The 16,121-nt window shown below is 43.6% G+C and overlaps 2 protein-coding genes across 2 annotated transcripts; both read left to right on the top strand.

Moving 5' to 3' along the window:
* The first annotated feature begins 15 nt into the window (after positions 1-15).
* On the top strand, positions 16-4,592 carry tbpl2 (TATA box binding protein like 2). The gene is made up of 7 exons (XM_063224218.1): positions 16-112; positions 507-922; positions 1,252-1,339; positions 1,605-1,696; positions 2,435-2,602; positions 4,025-4,119; positions 4,240-4,592. Exons 1-7 carry the CDS (start codon positions 65-67, stop codon positions 4,314-4,316), a joined length of 984 nt encoding a protein of 327 aa, XP_063080288.1. The 5' UTR covers positions 16-64; the 3' UTR covers positions 4,317-4,592.
* Positions 4,593-4,794: 202 nt separating this feature from the next.
* Positions 4,795-14,167, top strand: atg14 (autophagy related 14). The gene is made up of 10 exons (XM_063224217.1): positions 4,795-5,244; positions 5,971-6,033; positions 6,129-6,171; positions 6,335-6,416; positions 6,904-7,141; positions 7,984-8,213; positions 11,507-11,624; positions 11,763-11,853; positions 12,705-12,790; positions 13,394-14,167. The coding sequence occupies exons 1-10, from the start codon at positions 4,961-4,963 to the stop codon at positions 13,695-13,697; spliced, it is 1,539 nt and encodes a 512-aa protein (XP_063080287.1). The 5' UTR covers positions 4,795-4,960; the 3' UTR covers positions 13,698-14,167.
* The last annotated feature ends 1,954 nt before the right edge of the window (positions 14,168-16,121 follow it).

Raw genomic sequence — 16,121 nt, 5'->3', positions numbered from 1 at the left:
CTGAAACCCCGGAAAACATGCTGATTGATGTACCAGTACACTCCATAACGAAATCAATGCGCGCATGGATGAAGAGTCGACAATGGAGGGCTTCTTTCAGGAGTCTGTTAATGTAAGTAGCGTAGGCACAATAATGATATGCCTGTGTGTGAAAAGCAAATAATACACAATAATGGAGAAATTTGAATATTAGGCCTACTGTTGACTACATAGGTCTGTTTTCAGCTTGCCTGTTGTAACAGTATGAACAGATCTATTTTTCTGACCTTTTTTTTATTTAGATGTAGGTTACTGTGCACTTTCACTACCCAGTGAGAGACATTGACAGACATTCAAAACATTGAAAGTCTCATATTTAGCCTAATTTGTACAAGACCAAGCATCTGACCATGCACACACCATTTCATGGTTGTCCGTGTTAATGTTTTAAGATCACTCCAGTTGTTACATACATGTTCTATTTTCCTTCCCATTACTTCGTCCCACCCATCCCATCTTGACTTCAGGACCCCACTGATTACCTGTTCGAGGGGGACTTGGGCTTGCAGGCCCCTCTGCAGCTCCAGGACCCCTCCTTCCTCAACATGGGCGGTGGTGGGCGGCAGGACAGCAGCAATCTCACTGAGGACCTGGACCTCAGCTTCCTACCAGACGAGCTCAGCACACAGGACGAACCAGCGCAGGATTCACAGCAACAGCAGGACCCGGCTTCATCATCTCAACATGAGCAGAGCCAGAACGACAGCGGCGTCTTCACAGAGGGCACACCGGTGTCTGCGGAGGGGGCATCACAGGCCATGGCTGCTGGGCAGACCTATGACGGCACGTCGGCGGCACCTCAGTTCTACCCCATGACCCCCATGACGCCCATGACACCCGTCACGCCTCTGACCGAGGCCAGCAATATTGTCCCCATGCTACAGTGCGTCACCTTGAGTACCCCCACCCCCCCAGTCCCCCTCCCATAGCAGCAAAAAGTTAAAATTGAAATATAAATGTCTGCACACTTAAGGTCTTTGAGGCTGTAAGCTTAGCAATTTTGAGAGCAATTTTGAAGCTGCCGCCTTTTGAGTCATGGATGCAGTGTAACCCCTAGCAGCACACAGCATTCTAGCAGCAAAGTTAAAAAAAGATAATACAGAAAATACAGTTATATCATTGTACATGAATATAGTAAGTAACCCTTAATAGTTAGCTATTATTGATTGTCACGAATGTGGACAATGAAAACATCTCAACATGTGTGAACAGGAACATTGTATCAACAGTCAATCTGCACTGCCGCCTTGACCTGAAGTACATCGCCCTGCAGGCCAGGAATGCTGAATATAACCCAAAGGTATGTGCGCCATCATCATATTCATCCACCACACTTTTATTTGACTTCACAGACCAGACACAGACTTCAGTGTGGCCTTCCACTGCACAGATGTGTTAATTAATCTGATAGGCTTTTTAAAAAGAGTACTGTAATATACCTATCCCAAAGTACTGTAAATTAAGGCTATAAGTACCCTACACATTGCTTGCTTTTGATGTCGTTTTAGATATTTAGCAATGATTTCTGACTGCCCAGAGTGCCTGTTTTTTGTTTGTTTTTGTAGCGATTTGCTGCGGTCATCATGCGGATCAGGGAGCCCAGGACAACAGCACTCATCTTCAGCTCTGGAAAGATGGTCTGCACAGGAGCCAAAAGGTCAGAACCTGTTTTTGGATAATCCCACAGAGTGTGTGAGGTGTGCTCTTATAAGAGGATAAGAAGATATTTTACATTCTACTAAGACATGATGACATAATGTGTTATCTCTGGTGTAACTTTTTAAAATCATGATGGATTTTAGTTCAGTCTGTGAAAGAAAATTCACAGGAAGGTTAGAGAAGAGTGTTGGTGGAGAAAAAAGCAGCAGGACTGTGTACAGTTAGGAAAGAGTTAGAGTGCGGAGTCTGCACATTTGAAATCCTTTTTTGTGTTTTATTCCATGGCAGAACTACTTTTCGACCAGGTTGAAACACGAAAAAAGGATTTCAAGTGTGCCGACTCCTCACTCAAAAGCTTGGATCACCTACACCTTATCCTGGGATATCTTATCTCGATTATAGGACTAAATGATAAACATTTCGTGACCTCTGCTAACTCAGTCAGTTTCTAAGAACACAGTTTGTGTATGCTACATTGTGTAGGCCTATGTAATCCGCAGAAAATTTCAAATAGGTGATAAGATGTAAGATGGCATGACTGTAGAGTCTCACTCTAGTTTACACAAATTTTGCACATTTGCATAAGCCTTTGGAGCAGTATTTCTACAGTATGTACATAAAGATGTCCTCGTCATACTATATATGGCATTGGACTATGTGTGTGTAACCCTCATGTGCATCCCCATCAGCATCATCTCTCTCTTTCTCTTGGCTGTGTTTTTTTGTTCCAAAACAGTGAAGAGCAGTCCAGGCTGGCTGCCCGCAAGTATGCGCGTGTGGTGCAGAAGCTGGGCTTCCCCGCCAGATTCCTGGAATTCAAGATCCAGAACATGGTGGGCAGCTGTGATGTTCTCTTCCCCATCCGCCTGGAAGGCCTTGTGCTTACCCACAGACAGTTCTGCAGGTAAACAGCTGTCTGGGAAGTCTTGATGTATGATGGGTCAGTAATGCTACAGTATTGAGACTTGTTTATTTTTTCGAATGCACTGCTGCTGAAAAGCACAGTTTTTTATGTTGTGTGGGCCTCATGATTTGTGCTTGTGTGCTGTAATGTGCAAACGTGAAATTAGGGCCTTGGCTTCCTGCCTCGTGGTCTGAATGCCCTTGTCCCTATAGACTCGAAGTTCATGATTCAAATGTTGATGGACTGATTACATGGGCTGTGTTCACAAAGACTGAGGGTCCATCCGAAAGTCCCGGCTGCCTTGCTATGTAGCTGGCAAAAAATAACGAAATGCATATGTAGTAAATTCTCATATTTGCTGCATACAAACGATGGTTACTTCGCTATACCAGAATCTATCCAGCCATTGGTCATTAGAGCCATCAGGGGCGTTCAGAGGTTATGTAATAATAATAATAATAATAATAATAATAATAATAATAATAATAATACATTTCATTTTAAGTGCCTTTCAAGATACCCAAGGTCACTTTACAATTAAAACAGATAGATAACAGTCAAAAAAGTACAACAAAGCATCAATTAAAAATAGGAGAATAATTAAAATGTAAAATACGTTTACTATACTATTTTTACTTTAATTATTGTAAGTTGAAGTGCCTGTCAGTGGGATTGAAATGCAATAGTGAAGAGGTGCGTCTTAAGCTTTGATTTAAAAGCAGACCGTGTTGAACACTGACAAAGTGACGGCGGAAGTGAGTTCCATAGCTTGGGGCCAACAACACTGAAAGCCCTGTCGCCCATGGTGCACAGGTGTGTGGAGGGAATGGTAAAGAGGAGTGTGTCCGTGGAGCGTAGTGTGCGGGTGGGATTGTATGGGGTGAATGATGGTGCTGTATGTCCGATTTGTGTTTACTAGTGGCTGGCTTTCTACATAGAAACTACTGGCAGGAGTGCTAAGATGGCAGTGCCTACCACAGGTTTCGGATGCAGCCTGAGACTGTTAAAATGAGTAGAGTCACTTTAATATGGACCCTATCCCTCTTGTTCTTTGTAAACCTGGGGTCACCAATGTGCAACCTGGAGCACAAGAGCCTCCTAGAGCTTGTGAGGCGCCTTTGAGGAATGAGGAAAAATGTTGGTAATAATAACTGAAGTTATTATTATTATTATTTTTAAAATCTTGTTTAAATACAACATTAGGCATATCCCTTAATAAAACATTATAACATGATTAATGAAAAGCAAACCATCCTAAAATCCTATTGCCATTTTGTAAGGAATGTCAACACTTATGGGCTACTCTTCAAAATAAGCTACCTTTCTCATCCTTCCATGTAGTCCTCTGTCCCAGACAGGTTGGTGACCCCTGCAGTAAACTACACAGTATGTGGCTAACTGTTCTCATATTTGCTCTTGCAGCTATGAACCAGAGCTCTTCCCTGGTTTGATCTACAGAATGGTACAGCCACGCATCGTGCTTTTGATTTTTGTATCAGGGAAAGTGGTACTGACAGGTGGGCCTGAAAACAAAATGCTTTTTGTTAATCTGCAATATGTCATTATAGCTGAACTCTGGATTAACTTGATCACAGGGACAGGGACTGTGTTTTCTAACGACCTTGTGTCTGTTGCAGGGGCCAAAGAACGAAGTGAGATTTATGAGGCCTTTGAGAACATCTACCCAATACTGAGGGGTTTCAAAAAAGTCTGAAGACTGTTTGTACTGTGAAGAGGTTCGATCTCATGTCTTCCATAGCCTACTTCAGAAGCTTCACTTGAAGAATTGTTTCTGTTTGTTTTTACTGATGTTTGAAAAGTGTATAGGCCTAAGTGTCTTATTTGGAACTGCCATAATGTTATCAAAATATTGTTTTGTGATTTACATGTTCGTTTGTTTACTTTTTTTGTATGTGCGTACTGCTTTGTCATATTACAACTTTTCTGAAAGGTAGGCAAATAAACAACCAAATAAATCAGATAAATGTGATTGATGTTGATTGAGCAATATAGGCCTGCTGCACGGTTCTGAATGTCTATGCATCTATTCGAAATATATTTCGCATCAAGCAGCTTCTGCTCAGTTGACAGCTTTGCATGGCTGTTATTGGTGGGGAGCAAATATTACGTAACTGGGCAGTACCCCCTTGTACTTGACGCTTCGTTTGTGCACGTGACCACACAGACACAAACAAAGTGAGTCACGTGGTTCGCGGGAGGTAAAGCTGAACAGTGACTAATTTTCTGACCTGCTTATCGAACTGGCTGTGGATCCAGCCTAAATTTTTAATCTCCAACAATGCAGGGAGATGACTTCGAGTCTTTTCAGGACCCACGTCAGAGATAAACGCCGGGTCAATGGCATCTCCCCTATCAGAAAAAGAAGTCGGAGCAGTCGGCCCTGTTGATGGGACTGTAGGGGGACTGCCCGGGGCCCGACTACCTCCTCGGCCGCATCACCCCTCTTCGACTACTGCTTTGTCGCCTGGATCTCTGATGGTTGAATCTGTGGACGATGCCGAGGGTCTTTATGTTGCAGTTGAGCGGTGTCCTCTCTGTAACACTGCTAGGCGCAGACTGACCTGTGCCCGATGCATCCAGAGTGGCGATTTTGTTTACTTTGACGGGAGGAACCCCGAACGGTTGGTGTGGTTATTTGTATTGTTTACACTACGTTTTAATATATATGTGTCAAGTAAATGGGGTGACATGTCTGAGAAATCGAGCAATCTCACATCAGAGTTCTTATAAACAGTCGTAGCTATGTGTTAGCGTGCTAAGAGTAGCTTGTTTGGACAGTGTTTACAACAAAGGATACATGACTAGCAAACAGCGTTGGCTAAGCTAACATTTCCCCATACCCTGCAGTTTTCCACGTTTGGTGGTTTAAATGTTACATCTGATTTACCGTAATTCACCACACACCACACAGACACCAAGTAAATCAGTTTGACATTCTGTGAAGTGAAAGTTGACAAGTCATCTGGCTAGCAGCAATAGCTCAACGTAAGACAAGTTAGCTGTCTTGTTGAAGAACTGTCACAGGAGGTACACGAGACTGGTTGAGTTACATTTTCAGCCTGACAAAAGAGCTGTTTTTATTTAGAAATGATCGGTGTATATATATGACTAATGTATAATGTTGACATTGTGCTAAGGGAGCGGGAAGTTGTTGTACATGATGTACTTGTGTTCTGGAGTTTGGACTCGTCTGAAACCAAAGACTCAAACTAGGCCAGTATGTTATGCATGCCATGAGTGTTTTCGCCAAACTGAGTCACCCTTGGCGGTGCTGTGTTGTGTTTCTGTTGAGCTTGCCTTGTACCGGTGGTTGTACTGTACATTAACTCTATATTGTTTGACTGCAGTTACAAAGAGAAGTCGGAGAAACTAAAAGCGCTGAAAGATGAAAAGGAAAGCCTTCAACAACGGTAATTGGCCACCTCTGTTGTCATCAACGAATATGAAGCCTGGGGGCAACATACTCATTTCAAGTGACTTTTTCTTTGCTTTACTCCTCTCTCAGAGTTATCCAAGCCATGGAGAAGAAGATTCAGACAGACCAGCTAGTAAGAGAACATTCAAACAGCTTCTATTGACCTTCACTCAATGTGAACCTGAATGAATGCCCATAATCTCCCATATAGGGTAGTTGTTGGTAACTGAATCATACTCAGACCATATCAGCAACTGCTATAACTTAAAGTACTGTACTCTCTCTGTGTGCTTCAGAAATGGAAGATAATGTCCTGCAAGATGAAGATCGAACAACTGAAAGAGGCTATTTCCAATGGGAATGAGGAAGTCAAGAGTGGTATGATTGTTTTCTACTTGAATACCAACCACATCTCTGCCTGCCTATCTTGCCCTGGCATCAGTATTACTCATTTGATTATGTGTTGCATAACAATTAGGTGAAGTGTTTCTCAAGGGGTTGGCCCACTATTGCCTAACTATTATCCACTGTACAGGAAATGTGGAGGCAAGTGGACTATTCTGGGATCCTACTCCTCCAGCATACACACGGGAGCATATTTTTGAATCAAATTGCATTTTAAGACTTTCAACCATACTCTCTGGAGGCTGGCGTAATCAAGGGCTATATTGCCGGTTTGAATGTGTATGTCCTGTATTTGTTGTGGTTAATGACAGTTTTTAAACAGACAAGAAAAAAAAAACCTCCTACACACTGTCTTTTCCACAGGCTATGGGCAGTGTGCTGGAGTGCATTTTTGTTCCCTTTAAATTAGACTACGGGCACGGGCATGTAAGATCAGCTCTCTCTCTCTCTCGTGTGGTAGGTAAGGACCTGCTGGTTCGTTCTCAGGAGGAGAGCCAGCGTCTGCAGCGGCGGGCCACCCGGCACCAGGAGAAGCGGGACAAGATCGAACGGCACAACCGGCGGCTGGCCGAGCTGCTGGAGCGGCGGGGGCGCGAGGTGCAGACACGCCTGGAGACGCTGGCCGACGTGCGCCGCGGACACATCCTGGAGCTCGTCACGCACATCTTCACCATGCAGGAGGAGAAACAAGGCAGCAGGTGGGGATGGAGAAGGACACACATACACACACACCTTTGCTACGCAGGGGCGTGAGTGAGGAGTGAGGTGAAACACACACACACACACACACAAATATACATTTTCAACATGCAGGAGGAGAAGCAAGACCGCCGGTGGGGATGGAGAAGGACACACACACACACACACACACACACACACACACACACACACACACACACCTTCAACATGCAGGAGGAGAGGCAAGACAGTAGGTGGGGATGGAAGAGGACAAACGCACACACACACACCGTGGAGTAAGTGAGGAAGGAGGGAGGTGAAGCGCACGTTCGCACGCACACAAACACACACACACACGCACACACACACACACACACACACACACGCACCTTCAATGTGCTGTTGGAGAAGCAAGGAAGCAGGTGAGAAGGACAAACTCGCTCACTCACTCATGCTTAGTAAGAATTGGCATAGAAAGTGTGGATGTTATTCGTATACAGGCTACCCATTACTGGCACTTGCAAATGCTTTGCATTCACACAATACATGTGGTAGACTCATTTACTTCCTGAGCCTCTGTCTCCACTAAAAAAAATCACGACATGAGTAATGTCTGAACAAAAAAAGGAGACAATCGGCACTCTTCAAGTCTTTTTTGTGCAAAGCTTTTCTGAACTTGCAAGCTTTTGGTGCTAGACCTTCATTTTTGTTCAGATAATTCTACTGAATCCTGCACCTTCAACAAAACAAATGAGCGGTGAAAACATGAACACGTTCACATGAACAGTAATGTGAAAAAAATGGAAAAGAAATCATGAAGGGCTCAGATCATCAATTCATCAATTTCTCTTCTCTTCCCCAGAGACCCCGCAGATGTGGTGGCGGAGTGTGACCCTGCGCTGACGTCCAGCACGGTGAGTGAGCTGGCTGAGGCGCGGCGGACCACCTACCTGTCGGGCCGCTGGATCTGGGACGACCAGAACGGGGAGACCAGCATCAGCATCACCGGCCCCCACGTCACGCTGCCCAGCAACGGGGACTGCTCCCCCTACTACAGCTGGGTGGAGGAGAAGAGCACCACACAAGGCCCAGGTACACACTTACAATACAATTACAATACAATTCACTAAGTCGACGACATCCACTATTGACGTGGGGGAAAACGCAAAGGAGGCACCATTGAAAAGACAGGACAGTGTGAGAGGAGCTAGGAAATGGGCTGGGCTAGGGCTGGGAAATGACGCCGGCCGGACTGGAACTGGTGTCCCCATGGGCATGCAAGCCCAAATGTGGGGCGGCTTAGCGTGCTGCGCCATAGTGCCCCGCTACTTGTAACATTCTTGTCTCTTGCTGTACAGTAGAACATGGTGGTGAGGTAGAGGTAAAGTATTCTTAAACTCCTACTTTATTTACACTTTTCACGTGACATTGCGTTGTTGTGAGCACCACCATTTTAACATGGGGTGGGGTGAGGGGGGGAGACTTTCAGCTAGCACATGTTCTGCATAGCAGACATGTGATATTGATGACACTGTGAATTCACTACAAAACGATATCTACAGCTGAGTGGAGGAGCACCCTGGCTGAGAATGAGTCCCAATTTCCCTCTGCATTGCATTGCACTGCTAGCTTGGGCCACTTATTGGGCTGTTCCCTTGCATGGGTGAGGCCTAGATACAATTTCATTGTTTAATTCAGGGGTGCCCAACCAGTCGATCGCGAGCTACCAGTCGATCTCGAGGGGAGTGGCAGTCGATCGCGAGACATGTAATGTGACGGGGAAAATATTGTCTTTCAAAAGTAGGCTATGTAGCAAGCTGCTGGTACTGTATTGGTTAGATAATTAGTCCCACGGTAACACAGAATGAGGGGAAAGCATTAGGAAGTGACCGTCAGGGTATTGCAGTTGATTCATGTGTGCACACATGTAAGATTGGGTCAGTAACAGAACATGTGCGCAACGATGCGTTATGACGCGGCGATGTGCGAGAATCTTCTTCCAAATCGCTAGTCGCGATGTTAGTTGCTGACATGTATGGAATTCACTTCAATTTGTGCTGTTTCTTGCTCCAGTTGTGGACAAAACGATTGGCCAAACTCACAATAGAAAGCCTTTGCTGTGCTACTGTCCCAGAGAGCTGAAAAAAACCTTCATAGAAGTCATTCTTAACAGGAGTGTTAACCAATCCAATGAGTTCTCTCTCTCTCCCTCTCTCTCTCTCTCCCTCTCTCTCTCTCTCTCTCTCTCTCTCTCTCTCTCTCTCATAGTAAAGTGAACTTAACTAGCCTACTATTTACCCATAACAAATGGTGAATTTCTGAGCCCTTTTTAATTTGTACCACTGAAGGCATGATGCTTCATCATATTTTAGAAATAGGGCCTTTGTGCCTACATATGCATTTTATATACCAAATGTTTATCATTTTGAAATTGTTTCAGTTGTTTATGACTTTTGTCTTTTATTTTTGACTGCAATTATCTTTGCATACTATCAGTGCTGCAATTGCTTTGTAAACATAGACTATTCAACACACTTTAAAAATACACTGAAAAGATACGGCCATAGTAGCCTACTAAAAACATTTTGTTCATAATAATGGTGATTAATAAATGGTGATCTTAAATTTTCACACCGACATCCTTAAATTTGACTTGGTAGATCACGGCAGACCATCAACTTCAAAAGTAGATCTCGGTTAAAAAAAGGTTGGGCACCCCTGGTTTAATTCCTGTAAAGTTCTGTGTTGGGCTCTGTCCCAGTAACATTGGGACTTTCCCAGAAATACTTTCGATAATATTTACTTTCACATTAATTAAGGCTAATTAGCGGCTAGCTGGACCCATACGATTCAATGATAATTGCTAGCTTGTAACTAGAAGTAAGTGAACTGCATTAGAAGTAGCATCAACAGGGTAAGAGAACAGAAGAAAGATAACACTCAGGTATTTAACTGAAAGAGAGGTGTAAAATGAGGAATGGTGCCGTAACGCTTTAAGCCCTGCTACATTTGCCAACAACCTTTCCACCCGTACCACAAATAAGCATTGACATGGAATATTATTAAGAAGGAAATTAAATCATTGTAAGACCAGGTCACAACACACATTTCCATTCACAGTGTGAAGCTCAAAATCCATAGTGGCCACTATTCTGGTGGGTGGGAAGGAAACCTGATGTAATCAGTGAATCACAACTGAAACAAAAGTGATTCACGTGTATTAGAGAGAGGAAGGAAACATTTCTGGCATGCAAGACCTCCAGATCTTAGATAATGTGGCGAAACATCTCTTCAAACGCCAAGTTTTGAAAAGGTGAGGTGAAGGCATTGTTGCATTTTACATGCCTTGTGGCTTAGTAAATAAACGCTATGAGGGGGTATTTGGTCATTTAGGGGTTTTACAATAGGTCAAGTAGTTTAACACTTCGGGGAAGGGAAGAGGTTCTTTTGTGTGTGTGTTGTGCAGTGTATTTCCTAGCAACAAATGGCCTTCAGCAGGTTTGTACTAGGGATGCAAATGATTAATCGATTAATCAACTTAAATCGATCAATGCGTTAATCGACTAAAAAACATTAATCGCAATTAATCAACAATTCAACTGACAAGACACCCAGGTGAAATGGGCACGTGAAGAGTGTGAATAGTGGGAATATTTAAATCACTTTTGGATTAAAGAATTGAAATAGAATTAACTGAAATGTGGTATATTATCTCAATTTTTAATTAACATTTTTAGATTTAGTAGATTTTTTTTAGAGAAACGTCAACATTTCTGGGCGAAAGTCGATCGATAAGGCTATCACCTAATGATTAATGAATGAATCGATAATTTGCATCCCTTGTTTGTACACTTAGCCAGTACACTTGTCTCCAGATTAATCTGTCACCAACAGCTATTGTGGCCATTGCTGTGTAAAATGAAGCCAGTTACATAACACACATCAGGCAGGTTTGATTTGCCTAGAGCAAGGAAATAATTACACAGTTAACATTTTCTTTTGTTAATTATCTTCCCAATGCAATATTATGGAAACGTCTGTATTTTTTATTCCCCAAGTCGTTTCTATGGTTTGCCAACTTATAAAAGAGAGGAGGGCATGTCTGAGTTCTGTATATTGACAATAATGGACATAGAAAGCAAATGGTAGTTTCATATCTGTAATATGATGTCATTCTATCCCTTACCCTAGAGACGAGCCACATCAACCGAGCCTACACAATCAATAATCATTTCCATTTCCAAACTGTAGGCAGACCATGGTGTAAAACAATTTATTCTTGCTGTAATATTTCTGTGATAACGGGTTGAAATATTTGATATGAATGAAAATGCTGAAATGTTTTAGTGTATCTTATATGCGGTTTCTTTCTTCACTGCCTACAGAGTTGGACCATATCAACCCAGCCCACACCATCAGCGCTGCGCTCTGCTATGCCACCCAGCTCGCCAACATCCTCTCACACATCCTGGACGTCAACCTGCCCAAGAAACTGTGCAATAGGTCAGTTGGAGAACTTGATTGCAATGCGTGTTTGTGTGCTTCGGCCACCATTTTCTGTGCAATTCCATTGCTGTTTACAATTGACAGACGATGAATGACTAGTGTGTCACCATTTCTTTTTTTTGTTCTTGTGTTCAGTGAGTTCTGTGGGGACAACTTGAGTCGCTACAGGTTCACCCGCGCACTCACCAAGCTCAACACCAACATCCTGCACCTCTGCTTCTCACAGGTACTGTATTCACATGGCCCTGTATTCACAAACAGCTGATTGATGGCTGTAAACACAGATCACATACAAAACAAACATGCATTTATGTTTCCATGCAACAATGTAATGCAGAGAAACTGGACAGTCTCATGATGTACAATATGTTTATAAGGGTTTATAAGGAATATTCTTTGAAGTTCAACTGCAAACTGTCGCTCTAGTCACTCAAATTGCCTCTAGTCGCCCAAATTGCCTCTAGTCGCCCAAATTGCTTTTGTCTCTTGTCGCCAGCTCCTCCATACAAAGTCAATCACTTCCGTTGCCGGTGTCTCTCTAGTCGCAGCGGTTCCCAAACTTTTTTCCCTGCGCACCCCCTTTCACATTTCAATGTGGTTCGCGCATCCCCTAAGCGAATGTTGCTCCACCGCACATTTTGGGTAATCCTGATTTCGAATCAGACGTTTTTTTCTGCCATCATTACAATGGAACTTATTGCATGCCAAGTCTATGAGTTATAAATTACACTTTCAATTCATCAAACAATTAAAACTGCCTGACGTTCATTAATTCTTGAAAAAAAACATGCATATCCACCATTGCCCTATTCAGCTCGCGCACCCCCTAGTGACAGGCCACGCACCCCCAGGGGTGCACGCACCACAGTTTGGGAAACCCTGGCTTATGGTGTATTCGTGCCATTACTGCACATCTCCTCTGTTAAAGGTATTAATCCTAAGTACAAGTATTTGGTGTTATCATCTCTTTCCCTTTCTTTCTCTCTCTCTCTCTCTCTCTCTCTCTCTCTCTCTCTCTCTCTCTCTCTCTCTCTCTCTCTCTCTCTCTCCCTCTCTCGCCCTTGCTTTCTCTTTCAGCATGTGGAGAGTGATCTCCTGCACCCCCATCACACCTTGAGGAACATCATGTTTCTGGTCTCCCAAGAAAACAAGAACCTTGGAAGGTGAGAAAATGTACTCCAGACACCCGACATGCTGACAAAAGCGTCTGATACATTTTTTTTACATACTATTTCATATGACATTCTTTCATGATATCCTTTTGCCTTAATCATTTTTCTGAGACACAAACATTTTTTAAAAATCATAGATTCTATGTTCTATGGCTTAAGAAGATGCAGCCCTCATGTACAACTTGTAGCCATATCCCTGGGATATATTGCAGCTCTTCAACCACTTAGTGTAGTTAATTAGTAAAATAAATAAAAATGGTTGGCATGAAGTGCACCAGGGGGTTTGCCATATGTGATAAATGTGTATGGTCTCTGAATTTAGGTTGAGGAGATGAGCTGCATCTCCTGTTGTATTTATAGTAATTCAGTAGAGACCATCTTTTGCACTCTACCAAAAAAACAAGGCTACCATGCTAGGACAGAACACTGCAATTAGTTGTGAGGTTCATCAAATCTTATTTATATCTTCAACCAAGACATAAAGGTGCCAAAAGAATATAGTTCTAAAGTCAAATTTACCAATCTGTTGGAGGCCAGTGTTCTATATACTGTAGTTATCAATACATGTATCTGTATATGTTCTGTATCCTCCAGGACCGGTCCGTTTGAGGCCAGCGCGGACCTGGAGGAGTCTATGGAGTTTGTGGAGCCGGAAGCGTCGGGGCCGGCGGAGGAGAGCGGGGACGAGGCACCCAGCGACGAGGAGACAGACCTGGGCACCGACTGGGAGACGGTTCCCAGCCCGCGCTTCTGCGACATCCCCTCCCAGCCCATGGACCTGTCCCAGAGCACCGCCATGCAGGCCTCCCAGCCAGCAGGTGCCGCCGCCGGGGGAATGATCTCCTCTGCTGCCGCCTCCGTCACCTCATGGTTCCGCGCCTACACCGGCCAGCGCTGAACACACACTCTCAACGTACTTCACATGTATATGCAGCACACTGATCAGAGATTTAAAATCCTGGGTTCAGAAGGAAAAGATACTACCACTAATTTGGAATACTCCAGCCAGTGGTGAACGCATGTACACACACACACACACACACACACACACACACACACACACACACACACACACACACACACACACACACACACACACACACACACACACACACACGTTTCCGAAAGTAAATGTTACAAACTACTAGTAATTTGGTTCTACTTGCTCCATAACAGCTGATCTTAGTGAGTACCCCACACAAAAAGTTACTTGTGGCAAGAGATTGAAGTTACTTACATGCCAAGAGTTTTTTACTTTCTGAACCCGGGACTTACATACAGGCATACACAGCCAAGAGTCACAGCTGATGCTGTTGCTATGCAAACTAAATTGGAAGAAAAATACTGAACCCCCCCCCCAAAAAAAAACCCACACACACACACACACACACACACACACACACACACACACACACACACACACACACACACACACACACACACACACACACACACACTGTTGCTGTTGCAATCTTTTGTCGGTCAGTCATTAAGTCTGGCCCTCTGTTTTCTTCCTCCACTCTGTGAGCTTGCATGTTGGTAGGAAGAATCGACACAGGCCAAACAAACAAAAAGGGATGAGTTGTGTTTTGTTTTTTTGCTTTTTTAAATCTTAGGCCGCATGTCTATGTGTGATGAGACTGACAAAGACTCTGGGTTTTGTTTATAAGTAAATTGTGTACGAATTGTTTTTGTATGGTTTTCTTTTTTGCTGTCAAAACACAGACTTGGATGGTTCCAGACACATTTTTTTTCCAGTGGAGTAAAGAAGAAAACTGCATCTGCTGTGTAAAAGAAACGCAAAGGAATGAACGAAAGAGAAGAGACTTCATGCTCTAGATGCAGAGAAGCCTGTATGGGGGAGACTGGACACCCCCCACCCCCTCCCTCAAGAGATCTCTGCACTCGGTTTCTTCACCTCACAGTAGTGGTTAGCCCTCATTTCCACTCTCCAGTTTCCGTGTAAGCTGACCTCCTAATCCTTTTGTCTGCAGCCAATGCAGAGACCATCATAATGGCTGTTGTGCCACAGAGAGCCAGAGGTCTGCAGCCGAGAGGAGAGGAGAGGAGAGGAGAGGAGATGGTGGCAGCATGGGCTGCCTCCTGGAGCTGCCACAGGACAGTACTGCTCAGCTTTGTCTTTACCACCATAACACTTACTGTACAACAACTGGCTGTGTGTGCGTGCGTGCGTGTGTGCGTGCGCGCGTCTGCCAGTCTGTGGAAGGACAGAGGAGGATGATGTAATGCATAAACTTTGAGACATGGGATTTTTTTTCAAAGATACTTTTCTTGACCTACCACTACTGAATGTTCAGATAAGGAAATGGACAAAAACATGCACCATAGTGGACTTGAGCACCTTGGTTATGCAAAGATGTGATTGTGACTGGTGATGATGGAGGAAAAAAGACGTTGAATATGATGTTCGTCGATGCCAGCAGATGTCACCTAATGTCACAGTGACTTTCGTTTGTTGTCATTGATGGTCTTAGCTAATGTGTGAGTTTTGTTTTTTTAAAAACTGTTGAACACCGTATATTCAGATGTGAGGGAGGAACTGGGACAGGGATGAATACTATATTGTATTTTTGTGTGACTGCGTGAAACCTATATGTTCGACTAAAAAGCCTGCGTTGTTTTAAAAGTGGGTGAGGTGGGGGCATGATTGCAGGACTTTGTCCACATAGGCTGCAAGACATTACGTGAAAAAAACGTCATGGTCAAGCATTTTGTTGCCATTACAAAGTAAGAATCTTTACATGCACTGGTAGAATTGCATTGCCAACAGGGTTTGACACATGGACTACCTTGCACTCTGTTGTTTGCCTGATGCGAGTGTATATTCCATATTCAATATAGTTTCTTAACTTTTTTTGTAAATGTCAAAACATCACAGTTCAGCAGTGCCACACTCCTCAATTAAACAAGCCTGGGTAAATTGAACCACCTGACTTCTGATCTTTCAGGATATTGGAATGCCAAACCTGACCGCGACACTCCAAAAAAAAACCTCCACAATTGAATTTCTGGGTGAAGTTAAACAATGAACAGAACATTTTTGTTTGCCCAAGTAACCTTACTGTGCTTTATAATTGACTCAAAACATCCCACTGCCAGAAACATACAAGGTTTTCTTCTTCCTTCCTTCCAGTCCTGGAGGAATCCTCCGATACACTCACTCCCTTCATTCAGTCTCACCTACATGAACCCACTGGCCTACATTTGGTGAACTAGTTGTCCTCAGCCAATCAAAACTCAGGAGACATCATTACCCAGAGGCACCTGATTGCTCTTATCTGGGGCAGTGGTTCTCTTCCCT

Source organism: Engraulis encrasicolus, chromosome 19 (assembly GCF_034702125.1).
Source record: "Engraulis encrasicolus isolate BLACKSEA-1 chromosome 19, IST_EnEncr_1.0, whole genome shotgun sequence".
In the NCBI taxonomy this organism is placed as follows: domain Eukaryota; kingdom Metazoa; phylum Chordata; class Actinopteri; order Clupeiformes; family Engraulidae; genus Engraulis; species Engraulis encrasicolus.
Note: the sequence above shows the minus strand (reverse complement) of the source record. Positions and strands in the feature narration are given on the sequence as shown.

Excerpts from the sequence above, each read along its gene's own strand:
- tbpl2 (XM_063224218.1), top strand. The coding sequence starts at position 65 with ATGGATGAAGAGTCGACAATGGAGGGCTTCTTTCAGGAGTCTGTTAAT. Across the intron at positions 113-506 it reads TCTTTCAGGAGTCTGTTAAT|GACCCCACTGATTACCTGTT; the intron begins GTAAGTAGCGTA and ends TCTTGACTTCAG. Across the intron at positions 923-1,251 it reads AATATTGTCCCCATGCTACA|GAACATTGTATCAACAGTCA; the intron begins GTGCGTCACCTT and ends ATGTGTGAACAG.
- atg14 (XM_063224217.1), top strand. The coding sequence starts at position 4,961 with ATGGCATCTCCCCTATCAGAAAAAGAAGTCGGAGCAGTCGGCCCTGTT. Across the intron at positions 5,245-5,970 it reads GACGGGAGGAACCCCGAACG|TTACAAAGAGAAGTCGGAGA; the intron begins GTTGGTGTGGTT and ends GTTTGACTGCAG. Across the intron at positions 11,854-12,704 it reads TGCACCTCTGCTTCTCACAG|CATGTGGAGAGTGATCTCCT; the intron begins GTACTGTATTCA and ends TTTCTCTTTCAG.